This window comes from Zea mays, chromosome 3 (genome assembly GCF_902167145.1).
Source record: "Zea mays cultivar B73 chromosome 3, Zm-B73-REFERENCE-NAM-5.0, whole genome shotgun sequence".
In the NCBI taxonomy this organism is placed as follows: Eukaryota; Viridiplantae; Streptophyta; class Magnoliopsida; order Poales; family Poaceae; genus Zea; species Zea mays.
In genome coordinates this window covers 18,834,102-18,849,963 of record NC_050098.1, presented here as the reverse complement: position 1 = coordinate 18,849,963, position 15,862 = coordinate 18,834,102, and the positions used below count along the sequence as shown (strand labels likewise).

Genomic DNA, 15,862 nt, shown 5'->3' with positions numbered 1-15,862 from the left:
CAACAAACCATCGAAGGCGTCTCGACTCATGCTATACTGCGACTTGAACGCCATTATACGCCCAATGGCATCCAGTTGAGAAACCTTTGTCTTGCCGTGAAGGGGTTTCTGTGCCGCATCAAACATGTCGTAGAATGCCTTTGCAGTCGCCTTTGGCTCGTCCTCCATACGCCCTTCGGCGAACTGAGCCTCGTGATAGTCGTTCAACATGTCCGCTACCCCGGCATCAGCATCGTAATCCTCGACACGTTGTCTCACCACCTCCTCTCTCGTGCGATGCGCTTCACCATGGAAGATCCACCGAGTATAGTCCGGCGTAAATCCATTCTTCCAAATATGTTCTACCATGGCCTTCTTTGGTTTTCTTTTCCGGTTGTCACATTTGCTGCACGGACAAGGGACTAGACTAGCTCCTTTAGCAGCTTCGCCATATGCCCGTTCCACGAAAGCATCGGTCTTCCTAATCCATTCTAGGGTGACATCATTACGTCTTACGCGGCCCGTGTACATCCACTCACGGTCCTCCATCCTCTAACATATATAACTGAGTATAGTTTAATATAGACATGTAATGCATGTACACTACGTTCCTACCTTCTAATAGGTGAGGATAGGTCCTAATCCCACCCGCGGTTGCGTAGATGGTGTTAGTTTCCATGCTCTACTCCGATCCGAGATAGAATTTCGGCAGCACCTCCCTGCTGTTCTCCGGATACACGTCCTGACAGGGAGAGTGTACTGTCCGGAGAACAACAGGGAGGTGACGCCGAAACTCTGTCTCGGACCGGAGTAGAGCATGGAAACTAACACCATCTAGGCAACCGCGGGCTGTCCAAAAAACGTGGACAATTCGAAACTAATACATTTGTAGATATGCAAAGATCTGCATATCTACACCGTATCTCTTTCGAACGGGAGACGCCTAACTGAGTTACGTGATCTACGACCATGATGCGGAAATTGAGGTTATACCTAAGGTGACGGTGTTGTGGCGGGTTGGTGCAGTGGTGACGCGACGCGGTGCAGGCAGACCCGCAGTGGCTAGGAAGACAAGTATCTTCTCTGTAAAAAAATAAACAAGCATGTCAAAAAAAATCGGCAGCACTTCCCCTGTACGGGAAGATTTCCAAAACCTGCAAATAGATCTAACAGCACGATGGCTGACACGCACATATACAAACAACACGATGAATGCAAGTCACATCTAAGTGGCATCCATATCCACCATCACACATATTTCAACGGCATTCATATCCATCATCACATTATGCCAAATTAACACAAATAGTATAAACTCTCTAAACACACATACTAAACTAATTAAACTCACGAAAATCACTAAATCCACTAAACACATATACTATAAACTCAATAAATACATACTAAACTAATTAAACTTATTATACTCACTAATGTACGGGTCGGCGATGGTGGCGGCGCGACGACGGTGGCGGGGCACGCGGTGGGGAGGCCGACGGTGGCGGGGGACGGCGGCGCGATGACCGTAACGGCGCGTGGGGAGGCCGGGCGGCTTGACGGGCGGCGCCGGCGTCGAGCCGAGAGTGTGGGGCGGGCGGTGGGAGCGGGCGGCGTTCGCGGGCGGCGAGGGGCGGCGGCGAGGGGTGGGCGGCGAGGGGCGGGCGGGCGTGGGGCGGGCGTGGGGCGGGCGGCGTTCGCGGGCGGCGGTGGGAACTACGGCGAGGGGCGGGCGTCGGGCGGCAGTCGCGGGCGGGCGTGGGGCGGGCGGCGGTGGGAGCGGCGGCGCCAGGCGGGTTGAAGAGAGGAGCTGAAAGGAGAGAAAGAGAGAAGAGAGCCCGTCGGGCGGTTAAATTACATTCTTTGCCGAGTGCCCGCGATCCGGCACTCGGCAAAGATTTTTTTAAAATTTAAAAATAAACTTTGCCGAGTGCCGGATCGCGGGCACTCGGCAAAGACGCCTTTGCCGAGTGCTAGCTGTAGAGCACTCGGCAAAGATGTGTTCTACAGACTTTGTCGAGTGCCAACCGGCAGGCACTCGGCAAAACTGTCTTTGCCGAGTGCTAACAGCACAACACTCGGCAAAGTATATTTTATTTTTTTTATTTTTGGCAACCAAACTTTTTGTGGTGTGTTCCTACACTATGTAGACCTACAAGTACCATTTTGGTACAATTATAAAAGTGTTTTTTATAACTAGTAGATTTAGTTCGTTTATTTGAATTTCTTCGGAAAATTTAGATTTGAACTGCAGGTCACTCGAAACTTGGAAAACCGTGCATGCAAAAATGATATTCATGTTACTTAGCATAAGTTACGACCGATTCCAGGAGCGGACCGGAAACTTCGAGCAACATGCTCACTAAACATGGCCGTGAACTTGTCATCCACATGTTTAAAAATTGTATAAAACACAAACAAAGTCAGAAAATCCTGAAACTTGTCCACGTGTCATGATATCATATGTACAGGCTGCGATAAAAATTTTAGAATGTTTGGAGAAACTTGTGGGACACTATGTATAGAAACCTCAGAGAACTACACATGAAATCATAGAGTTTCAATGTAGTTCTCTTAGGTTTCTACACATAGTGTCCCGCAACTTTCTCCAAACATTCTAAAATTTTTATCGCATCCTGTACATATGATATCATGACACGTGGACAAGTTTCAGGATTTTTTTGACTTTGTTTGTGTTTTATACAATTTTTAAACATGAGGATGGCAAGTTCACGGCCATGTTTAGTGAGCATGTTGCTCGAAGTTTCCGGTCCGCTCCTAGAATCGGTCGTAACTTATGCTAAGTAACATGAATATCATTTTTGCATGCACGGTTTTCCAAGTTTCGAGTGACCTGCAGTTCAAATCTAAATTTTTCGAAGAAATTCAAATAAACGAACTAAATCTACTAACGATTGAAAACTCTGTTAAAATTGTCCACAAATGGTACAAGTAGGTCTACATAGTGTAGAAACATACCACAAAAATTTTGAGAGACAAAATAAAAAAATAAAAATATACTTTGCCGAGTGTCTAGAGCTGACACTCGGCAAAGTACGCTTTGCCGAGTGCCTACTGTGTGGCGCTCGGCAAAGAATCCTCTTTGCCGAGTGCCAGCAGTTGGCTCTCGTCAAAGACTGACGGTCGTCAGCTGTGGGACGGCCGCTAACGACGCTTTGCCGAGAGCCACCTTTGCCGAGTGTTTGACCCTCGGCAAACGTGTCGTTGCCGAGTGCGTCCTGTGCCGAGTGTTAAGCGCTCGGTAAAGGGGATCTTTACCGAGAGCCTACGTTTACCGAGCGCGGCACTCGGCAAAGCCTTCTTTGCCGAGTGCCCGATAAAAAGTACTCGGCAAAGCCGCCGGCACTCGGCAAAGCCTGCGATTCCGTTAGTGATGTGGCGGTGGTGAATATGCGATTAGAGGCGGCTCAGAGGATAGAGCCTCGCATTTGAGCTTCCGTAAATGGAGGACAACATCACATTGTGTGGCACGGTCGTGGTGGGCACCATCCGTAAGGCTGGCATGGCTGGGGTGGGCTCCCGATGTGAGTTCAGCATGATCGGCTAGGGTGGGCTAGGGTACATCTATCCTTTTATTATTGCGAAATCGCGGCTTCGGTGCTTTAGCCTTTTGGCCTCGGCCTGATTAGTGGGGTGATAGTGGCCCTAAAGGTACAAGGTTATGGGTGCTCTCCAGTCCTTGGTCATTATCAGGCTACAATGGGTCAAGCTCAATCAGATCGTTTCTAACCCTAGTGACAGGAACGACTCGACATGTGGCGGTGGTGAATATGCGATTAGAGGTGGCTCAGAGGATAGAGCCTCGCATTTGAGCTTCCGTAGATGGAGTACAACATCACATTGTGTGGCACGATCATGGTGGGCACCATCCGTAAGGCTGGCATGGCTGGGGTGGGCTCCCGGTGTGAGTTCAGCATGATCGGCTAGGGTGGGCTAGGGTACATCTATCCTTTTATTATTGCAAAATCGCGGCTTCGGTGCTTTAGCCTTTTGGCCTCGGCCTGATTAGTGGGGTGATAGTGGCCCTAAAGGTACAAGGTTATGGGTGCTCTCCAGTCCTTGGTCATTATCAGGTTTACGATTCTTTGGTCTTCGGGATCATCTGTGATTTGGAGGCCTTCGGGGTTTCTCACCACTGGTGTGCCTATTGTGTGGAAGAATACATCCGAGGTTATCGGGTCGCTCCTTGATACTGCCTTCGCTAACATGTCGGTCTCTTCATTCCTGCTTTCTTTCTATATGTTGGAGTGTGAATCCTTTGAACTATTTCTCTAGACTCCGCACGACTGATAAGTATTGCATGAGGTCAGGCTCCCTAGATGTGCGATCTTTCTCAATTTTCCCAGCAACAATATTGGAATTAGTTTTGACTATGCACGTTGTTACCCCGAGGGCTCTGAGTTTGCGAAGTCCTAGGATGACAGCTTCATACTCTGTGATATTGTCTGTGCATTTATCTGACTTGAGTGCAAAACTTAGGTGTGCGGCGTATCCGTACTTGGCCTAGCTAGATGGTGCCATGATGATCGCTACTGTGCTTGCCCCCGCATCATGGCACCATGCGCCATCACAGTGGATAGTCTAAACCGCCTCTGTGCTATGGTGGTTGGAGGTTGAAGGCCTTGTCCAGTCGACTATGAAGTCAGTGAGGACTTGTGATTTGATTACTGTTCTTGGTTCGAAGATGATATTGCAGTCGGATAGTTCGGCTGCCCACTTGGCTATTTTGATGGATGCCTCAGGATTCCTAAATAGATCATTGAGGCCTCAGCCTGTGGGGATTCTTATCTTATAGGCCTTGAAGTAGTGTCAGAGTTTGCGCGAGGCCATTATGAGTGCGTAGGCTATTTTTTCCACCTCTGTCATGTTGCACTTCAAATTTGTGAGAACTTCGAATACGAAATAGACTAGGTGCTATTGTGGTTTGCTGCTTTTGAGTTTCTCTTGAACTAGGGTACGTTGATTGTATTGTGTGAGGCTGCAATGTATAAGAAAAGGGGGGAAGCGGGGTCTGGGCTGGTCAAGGTTGCTAGCCCGGACAGATACTGCTTTAGTGATTCGAAGGCTGCATCCTGCTCTAGGCCCTAAGTGAAGTCTTTTGCTCCGCTCAATATTTTGAGGAAGGGGAGACTTCGCTCTTCTGAATGTGAGATGAATTGTTCAATGCAGCGAGTCTCCCTGTTAGCCTTTGGACATCTCGTGCCGATTGTGGTGGTGTCATATCTAGTATACTGTGTATCTTGGCTAGGTTTGCTTCTATGCCTCTGTGAGATTCTAGATAACCCAGTATTCTACCTTGTCGAATGCCGAATATGCATTTTTCGAGGTTTAGGTGAAGTCTGGCTTTGTGCATGTTGGTGAACGTTCCTGCAAGTCCTGATAAATGATCCTCTTTGTTTCTGCTTGCAATGACTATGTCGTCGACGTATGTGAAAATATTGCAGCCCATTTGTTTCTCTAGGATGCTCTTGGTCAGTCTTGAAAATGTGGAGCCAACATATTTTAGGCCCTCGGGCATTCGCTCGAAGCAGTATGTACCGAAGGGTGTGATAAAGCTTGTTTTTCCTTGTCCTCTTCCTTCATGTAAATTTGGTGGTAGCCCAAGAAGTAGTCAAGCAGAGACATTACTTCGGATCCTACCGCTGAGTCGACGATCTTGTCTATTCTTGGTAGTGGGAAGTTGTCTTTAGGGTAGGCTTTGTTAACAATGGTGAAATCTATGCACATTCTCCATTTTCTATTTTTCTTCTGGACCATTACACCATTGGTGAGCCAAGTGGGGTAATCGATTGGCTCGATGAACTTTGGCTCTAGTAGACGGTGGACTTCTACCTTCGCTACTTCTGTTTTTTCATCGGACATTTGGCGTTGTTTCTTGGGGCATATTGCCGAGTCAATGCTCAGGCTGTGTTCGATAATGGTGTGACTGACACCAACGAGGTCTAGAGCAGACCATACAAATACATCTTTGTTGTGGTTCAAGTAGGATATGAGTCTTTCTTCTTCTTTTGTTTTGATGAGGTCTTCGCTGATCAAAATCGTTTGATTGGGGATTGTTGTGTCCAACGGGACTTTTTTAACCCCTTTGTTACTCTATAGTTGGGCGATGATTCTTTTTATTTGGTCGGTCGAGGGCCACTTGGGTCTTCGCTCTCGGTTGAGAGGCACTGTATGTTGCACTAGCTAGGGATGAAGTCTCTCTCTATGTTTCTGGCAACATGCTGGTCTCTGTATATGGTGATCATGCCCTGGGGGCCTAGGACCTTCATGCACAGGTATAGTCCATGTATTGTTGCTTCAATCTTGTTGATGGATCCTCGTCCCATGATGGCGTTGTATGGGTAAACCATATCAACTATGTCGAAGGTGATCTGTTCGCTTCTTGTGTTTGGCATTGTGCCAAGTGATAACGATAGTTCTATTTTGCCAAGAGGGAAGATCCCTTTTCCTCCAAAACCATAAAGGGGTTGTCTGTTGGCTGGAGCAGGCTATGGTTTACGCCCATACGGTCGAAGGCATGCAGGAATATGATATCAGTTTGACTACCGTTGTTGACAAGTACTTTATGCAAGTCCCACCCTGTGACTCTGCAATTTATCACCAGTGTGTCTGCATGGGGCGCACTGCGAATGTCGACATCTCTTGCGTCGAAGGTGAGCAGCACAAGGGACCACTTCGTCGGGTCCGGTGAGGGCTACATGGTTTACCCTTTGATAGTGGTTTTATTCTGTCACTTGGTTTCAAACTCGAAGCTAGACACTCCGATGATCATGTGAATTACACCTCTTAAAGGTGGATCAATGAACTCATCTTGCTTGGGTGGTGGGGGGAAGTGGTTGGTTTGCTTGCTGTGGTGGAGGGGGTGGTAGGGCTAATCTCTCCTGGTGCTAAAGGCGTGGTTGCTGGGGGGAAACTAGATTGTGGTTTTGTTGGTGCTGAGGGTACATAATATGGGTGTTCATTTTGGTAGTGGTGGTGGTGGTATTGGTGCAATTGGTACGTATGAGCGATGGATCTTTGGTTGTCTACTGGAGCGGCTCTGGCCATTCGGTCCTTGGTTACCTTAGTCTCCAAGCAGTCTCTTGTTGGATTTTCTGAGTCCTCACCATGAAAAACATAGTAAAATCTTCTTGGTTGCTGAGGACCTTGGCCTCTGCCCCTGGTTGCGTTGCTGCTGGGGCCTTATTGCGGAGGGTAGTTTTGGCATCAGGGGTGGACCTCTCTTGGTTGTTGCTAGTTTTCAATGTTGTGGACTTGTAGTTGGTCGTGCTCTTGATGGGTTGGGTCTTACTACATGGGCATGATCCATGTCCTGCTGGTCTGCAGAGTCTCTTTTGGCTTCTGTTGTGACTAGAATTTCCTTTGGTGGAGCTCCTCTGAATGAGCATATTTTTCAAAGAGTTGATACAATTCCTAAAGGTTGGTCAGAGGGTCCCTTGTGCAGTGACTGTATAGGACACCTGCATGAAGGCCACTGATTGCATAATGGATGGATATACAGTCATCGACCGAGGGTAGCTGTGATTTCAAAAGGAGGAACTTTTTGTAGTAGTCGTGAAGACTTTACTTCTCTTGCTGCCTACAAATTGAGAGTTCTGCCTGTGCGTCTATTTCTGGTCTATAACCTTGAAAATTTAGCAGGAATTTGTCATGGAGTGTCTTCAAGGAGTCAATTGATAATGGAGGAAAGTCTTGAATACCATGTTAGAGTTGGGCCCTTGAGGGCTATGATGAATGAATTGGCCTTGGTGGCGTCGTCCCCCCTGATGATGGCAACTGTGACCTGGTAGCTCATGATGTACTGGGTTGGATCTTTATTACTATTGTACTTCAGATAAATGTCTGCTTTGTAATTTTGTGGTCAGGGCGAGGCTTGGAGCTGCGGTGCGAGAGGGCTTCGCTCGTCAAGGTAGTTGAGCCCTTAGAAGGCAGCTGGTGCATAATGGTGTAAGTTTTGGTTAGCCGCGATGGCTGTCTACTGACGGCGGGGTCTTTGCGCTGTATGTCAACAATTTCTTGCTTTAGCTCCTTGGATTTTTGTTCCTCATCTAGGATCATTTGTCTTACTCTGGCCTGCATATTGGTTCGTTGCCTCTTGGCTGCGAGTATGTCTCTTTGTTTTTGTAGGTGATTGTTTTTTTATGCGAAGTGCTCGTAGTTTGAGTTGGTCTTCGGCTGAGATGCCTAGGACTCGCCGTCTTGCGTGATATGTCTTCGGCCTCCAGGGAGGTAAAGCCTGGCGGGGCGTCTCGAGGGAGGTCTTCAGAACTGCACGTGCGAACGGTGCCTTCGGGGGTGGGTGGGTTTTTTGTTCGGGGATGTTTGCTATTTATTGCTCTGTCGTTCTTAGGTGCAACCTAAGGGGCGTCATCAGCGAGGGCTGCTTTGCCTTTCTTCTCGGCAAGGGCTGCCTTTGCAGCATCGTCCAGTGATGTGCTAGCTCTGGTTGTCGCTTTCTTGGGAGCCATCATGGGTTTGTTCTTTCATAGCTCAAATAGTGGGCGCCAAATGTTGGATCCCTCTGACATGTGGACATGTGGACCCAACACTAGAGAGACAAGAGAGTTCAGGTGCACAACGAGATAGTAGGTAGGGAACTACAGTGTCTTATTATGTGTGTCCCATCCGTGTACAGCCTAGGGGTATTTATAGGTAACTAGAAGGGGTAGTGGGTCCCCAAGTATTATACCCTTGATTACCTGCTACATTCCTGAAATATTCTCCTTAACAGGGTCATTACAGTGGACAGAGTACAATAATTCAGACATAATACGAAATCTACCCCGCAAGGGGGCTTACAAGTGGGCCCAGATGACTATGGGGCGGATCCTGGGTCTCCCCGTAATCTGTCGTGGCCTCCGCTTGTGTGTCGCGCCCTTGACTCTGTGAAGTCATGTCCTTGCCTTCGCTGGGACTAGGAGTTCTATCTAGAAAAATGCCTTTGGGGTGTGTCTGAGGCTGCGGCGAGCCCCCTCCTCGTCTGACGTGGACCTTCACCTTTGCCCCCTGATGAAAGGAGAGGAGTGAAGACTACCGCGTGCCTGATCTGAAGTACTATTCGCCTGATATACCTGTGAAAAAAATGTTTGGTCGTAGCCGGATCAGACAGATCGAGGTCATGTTTGGCCTCCACTCCAACAGGGTGAACGACGCTCGCACGTCTAGCGACTAGGGCAAGTGCACATGGGCGTGCACAGCGCAGCTAGGGCGGGCTTCCCTACACGTGGCCGTCGTGGCCGAGGAAGGAGGAGCGCGAGCGATCTCTAAGGATGGGACGAGCTCCCCGTGTGTGGCCGACATGGTTAGGGCGGGTTCCTCACACCTGGCTGGCGTGGCTAGGGCAGGAACGACTCACATGATTTGCGATCGAGGCAGATTCCCCATCACTATGCACGATTTCGGCGCTGCCAGATCGATGTTTCAATGTTATATTGGGACACTTCTAGCATTTTCATTTGACTTAGTCTTAGTATTGATCTAGATGTTCCCCCATGTCCTTAAAAAAATTCCCAATCTATGTGAGATTCTTCGTTGTGTTCAATGAGATTGTTGGAACCTGCCCTCCAAGACAGGATGATCCAACGGAAAATTAGGGAGAGAGTTTGCAAAGCTTAACACGGGATGTCAAAAGCCTCGTTAATCTCCCCGTGCCTAGGCACACTACGGGGATATTTATAGGTACTCGAGGGGCCGCTTGTCTCTGTCAAAGACATTTAGACCCTTGAGTACCTGGTTTATCCCCAGAATATTCCCACGATAGGAGGTTACATACAATCATTACAGTAAACTTTATTACATACATGGCCCAAATCACGCATGTCCGCGCGGGGCCTAACTCTGTGGGTCGAACCGCACATGGGCCTCTCTCCCTGGTGAGGGAGTGGGAGATCTCATAGACTCAGGCAGGGCCTTCGTCTTGTCTCGTGTGAGCGAAGGGGGTCGAACAAGCCTCCATCCGGTTAGCGCCCTTGGCCTGTCCGGCGGGTTCTGTGGATCCAGCCTTTGCCTGCGCAAGGCGAGGACGAAGTCATCGAGCGAAGGATGACGTGTTCGCCTTCGTGCCAACAGAGATGTCAGCTACATGTTTTCTTTCCGTTTATGATATGTTGCACTGAAGTTTTGCATGCGAAGTGTATGATCTGACTCCATGTCGGGATGCCCGGCTTCAAGTGGCACCTTGATAATGTATTGGTTGTTAAGAGTTTATGACATATTTTGGTTGATGATAATATATGTTATTTGTTTTTATTTAATCATTATGCATTAATATGTTATTAAATAATCTGTATGTTGTTGCAATGCATGGGCACCTAACTAATTGGTCTAAAAAACTGACTTTTACCCATGCTCTGGGTTCCTTGTTGAGTAATCTTTTTAAATACACTTATTCTATATTTTAAGCACCTATTTTTTAAGATGATTTCAAAATTAAAACATTCTAATGTAACCAATTAATATAAAGTAAATTGTTGCTTTTAGGATTTGTAATTTGTATTTGTACACAACAAATTAAGTTTTATATTTTTTAACTGTATAAATAATTGTTGATTGTCTTTGTGCCAACACAGATAAGATTTTGTTGTGTTTGTGATTTTGCCTATTAGATTTTTATCTCCAAACTGAAAATTATAAATTGTACCTGCATAAATTGCAATAAACCGAATCTATAATTTTAGTATACGCGTGAATTTTCACAAATCACTTTCAAATATTCCATAAAAAGCCAATTATGTAACCATCAAGGAGAGGTTGATGTCGTGCTGATTTTTGGGTGACGGCCCGGCATTTCTCAACCATCTATAGTAACATTATTTCAGATAACACGAGCGTTGAACGTTGATACGGCAAACGTCATCTACTGATATATACCGGATTTGTTTGGATTTATTGGCACTATCAATAGAAAAATGTTTAGATCCGGTTTAGTGTAAAATATATTAGTGTAAAATGTATTATTTCTGATACTGCAATATGACAACGAAATAATTTTAGTGTCATATTACTTCCGTTCAAAACTAAAATTCGTTTTAGTTAATTAATAGGTTCATATACGTGTTCGACTTCGTCTATTTAAATGTAGATACAAAACCAAGAGCTAAAACAATTATTATTTTAGAGCATCTCCAAGAGAATAGCTAAATAGTTTGTCAAGATAAATTTTAGCTACTTAATAGCATAATAGTTCTTCAACAGAGTAGTCATTTAACTTGCTAAGCTATCTGACTCTCTAAAATAACTCTCTCACTAGCCAAATTTGGCTAGCAACTCTCGCTAGCCAAGCTAAATTGCATTTTTGAGAGTCTGTTGGAATTAGATGTTATATATAGAGTTTAATATATATATAGAGACAATAAAGAGTCAAATATAGAGTCAAAAATAAAGAGTCTCTTGAAGATGCTCTTAGAACGGAGAGAGTACATTAGTTAAAAAAAACTAAAATTCAGGTACATGTATTTTTACAAATACCTTTTAAATATCCCATAAAAGGCAAATTTTGTGACCGACGAGGAGTGGCTGATGTGGTGCATATTTCTGGGTGACGTCCCGGCTTTTACTCAACCACGTATATAATAACATTTCTGATAAGACATTGATACGCCAAACGTCATCCACTGATATACAGGATTTGTTTGGATTTATTGGCACTACCAATAGAAAATTGTTTAGATCCACCGACTAGACGATTGGCATCTATTATTATCAATTAACAACTTTAAATCTACTCTTTTCTTCTAAACTATAAGATTTTTTTTACCTTTCTTACACCTAGATTAGGTAAAATCTATAATATTCTATTAAAAATAATATGAACGACTGGTGCTATCACGGCTTCACCCTCGTCCCACACGTCCCGACTCGTTCTCCCGCCCCACACGCCCCGTCTCGGCGTCATGCCCTGTGGGCGCATCGCTCTCTCAGCTACTACCCTGTGGACCCCCAACACCCACGCAGCCAGCTACTGCGTCTGTCCAGCACTCGACTCCGCCCGCGCTAAAAATAGTGCAGAGCGAGCACTCAGACCCACGCCTCCTTGCTTCAGAAATTTGGGACTAACCATTAGACCGCACGTACCTTAGCGTTCAAAAATAAACAATAATTATATTTAAATAAATATCTCAATACCTATTTATATGATATAACAATCGTAGCAAAACACGAGCAACTGACTAGTTCCATAAAAAAAGATTAAAATATATTTTAGTTTAGAACGGATAAAGTATTAGTATGACTAAAAGTTAGTTTAGAACTCTTGGATCGGTTTTTTTAAGTACAAGAGACATCTAACATAATGAATGATATTGAGTCTCTAGATTATAAATGCAATCAAGATACATTTATATAAATAGATAAACTCTTTATGAAAAGCCCGCTCCTAATTTTTTTCACTTAACCCTAGAGACTCCTCACGAAACCCCTAATTAATGAGGTTGTACATGCCCTTATAATTATTAGTATGATTAAATTTGAACTACCGACTACTCCGTATTATACAGCCCACGTCTAGATAAAATTAAAAAAACACACATGTCCTTAAGGGGATTTGAACCTATGACCTCTCAAGCAAAGGCCAACAGTAGTTACCGCTACACCACATGTGTGTTTATGTCTACATCTATGATAGAAAACACATCTACTACATCTCTCACCAAGCTCACTTATTACCCTTGCGCAATGCATAGTAGTAGATAAGTATCACCGAGATTCTTGAATTATATTTTTGGATAGAAGTAATATTATTTAAAGAAGAGCTTTGCATGCAATTTCCTTTGTTTGAATAATGTATTATACTTAAATTCTCTTTTTTGCATGCGTGACATTTTTTCTTCGTAATATTTTGTCCATAGATCAGACTTATGAGTCATTTTTATAAACCAACGCCAAACATGAATCCATGTTTTTTACTTGAAACCCCGAACAAACACCATGAGCAGGAGGCACTCGCGTTGGCGTTGCTCATCGATGACGAGAAGAAGCTTGGCGACTGTCAGTTCGACCTCTAGAAGCAGTCCTACGTGGTCGCATGCGCCGCTGTGTACGACAAGCTCCCGCGAAGCCGTCACTTGGACGCGGTCCAGAGCAGCTGCACCGCGCTATCCATCGTTAAGCAGGGGGGCCTCATGGTTGTCGACAACGTCGACGACTCTCGGGTTGTTCTGGACACCGCATCCGACAACGACGCCATCACGCCGTCCAGCTCATCGTCCACCTGAAGCCCAACCTGCCACGTAAGTCGCTACTGACCGGACATGAATTCTTGTGCGCTGGGACGATGAACGTTACTGACGTTATGTGAGTGTCCTCGAACATGATGTATGTAGTGGAGTAGCGCATCCGGTGATGCAACGGCCAGGGGTACTACCTCGCTGATGAGCCCGGGGTGCACTTCGTTTAGCAGCCCAACCAAGAGTCATCGGTACTCGTCATGTCGCGCGCGTTCGACAACTACTATATCGAGGATTGTGGCGTAATCTTGGCGCCGGAGGTGACACAGAGGAGGATCGATAACAGTGACCAGTTCGTCATCCTCGCCACCGTCAGGGTAGCTTTTGTGCCGACCTGCCTTTAATTCTCTTCGCAAACACACACTTACCTTTTTGTTTAAGCAAGAGCATATGGTGGTGCGTATCTGATGACTAACGATGTACGAGGAAATTTCTTCCGGCGTGTGTGGAACGTGCTCTCCAATGATGAGACCATACAAATCGTGACATATATCGAAGTCTCATGATACTGATGGTTGCAATGTAGTGGTGAAACAACTAGATTAAAATAACAAAATTTATGTATGGCTAGGATCACAAATTGATTATGAAACATTTTCTCATAACAATATAACACATATTTTGTATATAAGTTATCATAGTATACTGATATTATATATTACCGTTGCAACGCACGGACACTCAGTTAGTAACATAATGATTAGACTAACATAATGTCTTAATCCAAGATTAGTAGATCACTAGAGCTCACCGTACTCTCACTATGTCGTCGCGTGGGGTTAATTGGAAACTACTTGCTTTATATACAGCCTCCAAGTCCAAAGTTCAGAGCCAGCAAGCACCGATGTCGTCTCGTGTGCCCCACGTCCTCCTGGTCTCCGCTCCTCTGCAAGGCCATGTCAACCCCCTCCTCGTTCTGGGCCGGCACCTCGCCTCAAGAGGCCTCCTGGTCACGTTCTCCACCGCCCCCCATGGTGGCCTCAAGTTCGGGCACGGTGACGGCTCGACCGTCGACTTCGGGCGCGGCACGATTCGGTTCGAGCACCTGAAGGGCGGCGCCCTGTGGGCCTCGGACGACCCCCGGTACCACGACGCGATGGACGTGCTGCGCCACCTCGAGGAAACCGCGCCGCCGGTCCTTGCAGAGCTCATCCGGGGGCAATCCGAAGCCGGGCGAGCGGTGTCGTGCGTCGTGGCCAACGCGTTCGCCCCGTGGGCGAGCCGCGTGGCCAGCGGCATGGGCGTCCCGCACGCCATGCTCTGGACGGAGTCCTGCGCCGTCCTCTCGCTTTTCTACCACTACTTCCACTCGCTCGCGGACTTCCCGTCGCGCGAAGCTGGACCGGGCGCGATGGTCGCCGTCCCCGGGCTGCCACCGCTGGCCGCCGGCGATCTGCCCGCGCTGATCCACGCTCCCGAGGAGATCATGTGGCGCCAGGTGCTCATCGCGGACCTCCGCAGCCTCCGCGAGACGGTGACGTGGGTCCTCTTGAACACCTTCGACGAGCTCGAGCGCCCGACCATCGAGGCGCTCCGTCCGCATCTGCCTGTCATACCGGTCGGCCCTCTATGCAGCGGGACAGAGAGCCACGGTAGTGGCGGCCACGACGACGACGACTCTGTGGCGTGGCTCGACGCGCAGCCGCCGCGGTCGGTGGTGTTCGTGGCGTTCGGGAGCCTCCTGCAGATCAGCCGCGACGAGATGAGCGAGCTGGCAGCGGGCCTCGCGGCCACGGGGCGGCCGTTCCTGCTGGTGGTGCGGGACGACAACCGGGAGCTCCTGCCCGACGACTGCCTCGCCGCGGCGGCCGGTAGCAACAGGGGCAAGGTGGTGGCGTGGTGCGAGCAGGCGCGCGTACTGGCCCACGGCGCCGTCGGGTGCTTCGTGACGCACTGTGGCTGGAACTCCACCGTGGAGGCACTCGCGTCTGGCGTGCCGGTCGTCACCTACCCGGCCTGGGCCGACCAGCCTACCAACGCCAAGTTCCTGGCAGACGTGTACGGCGTTGGAGTCCGGCTCCCGAAGCCGATGGCGCGTGATGCCCTGCGCCGCTGCATAGAGGAGGTGATGGGCGGGCCGGAGGCAGTGGCGGTGCTGGCAAGGTCCGCGAAATGGAAGGCCGAGGCGAGCGCGGCGCTGTCCACCGGCGGGTCGTTGGACAAGGGTATCCAAGAATTCGTCGCCGCTATACTGTGAACATGTGCTCGTACGGTTTAAATAACAATTGGGGTAACACCGGCCGGTTACCGTTGGTGCGGAGCATGTTAGTCAAAGTGCCCTGAATTTCATTTATGTTGGCTTGTCCGTACTAGTTGACTTCATTAGTACATACAGCCTCTATAGTGGCGGTTCTAGAGACGTTTTCACTGGCGCTTTTCAGTGCCGCCAGTGCTAGGGGCCAGTGGCGGTTATTCTAGAACCGCCAGTGGAAATTCTATTTTCACTGGCGGTTTTCTTTAGCAACCGCCAGTGAAAATAGCATTTCCACTGGCGGTTTGTTTTATTTAGCCGCCAGTGAAAAGTTTTCCCGCCTTTTTTTAAATTTATATATATTTACACACACAAAACATATATATATATATATATTGATATTAAAAGCAACATGGAATTAAATTCTATCATACATTTATATACATCAAAG

General features: G+C 47.4%; 1 protein-coding gene across 1 annotated transcript; it reads left to right on the top strand.

Annotated features, from left to right (window-relative positions):
• The first annotated feature begins 13,919 nt into the window (after positions 1-13,919).
• LOC103649789 (gallate 1-beta-glucosyltransferase) lies at positions 13,920-15,529 on the top strand. The gene has a single exon (XM_008675500.3). It carries the CDS (start codon positions 13,984-13,986, stop codon positions 15,415-15,417), a length of 1,434 nt encoding a protein of 477 aa, XP_008673722.1. The 5' UTR covers positions 13,920-13,983; the 3' UTR covers positions 15,418-15,529.
• The last annotated feature ends 333 nt before the right edge of the window (positions 15,530-15,862 follow it).

Coding starts and splice junctions, on each gene's coding strand:
- LOC103649789 (XM_008675500.3), top strand. CDS start 13,984: ATGTCGTCGCGTGGGGTTAATTGGAAACTACTTGCTTTATATACAGCC.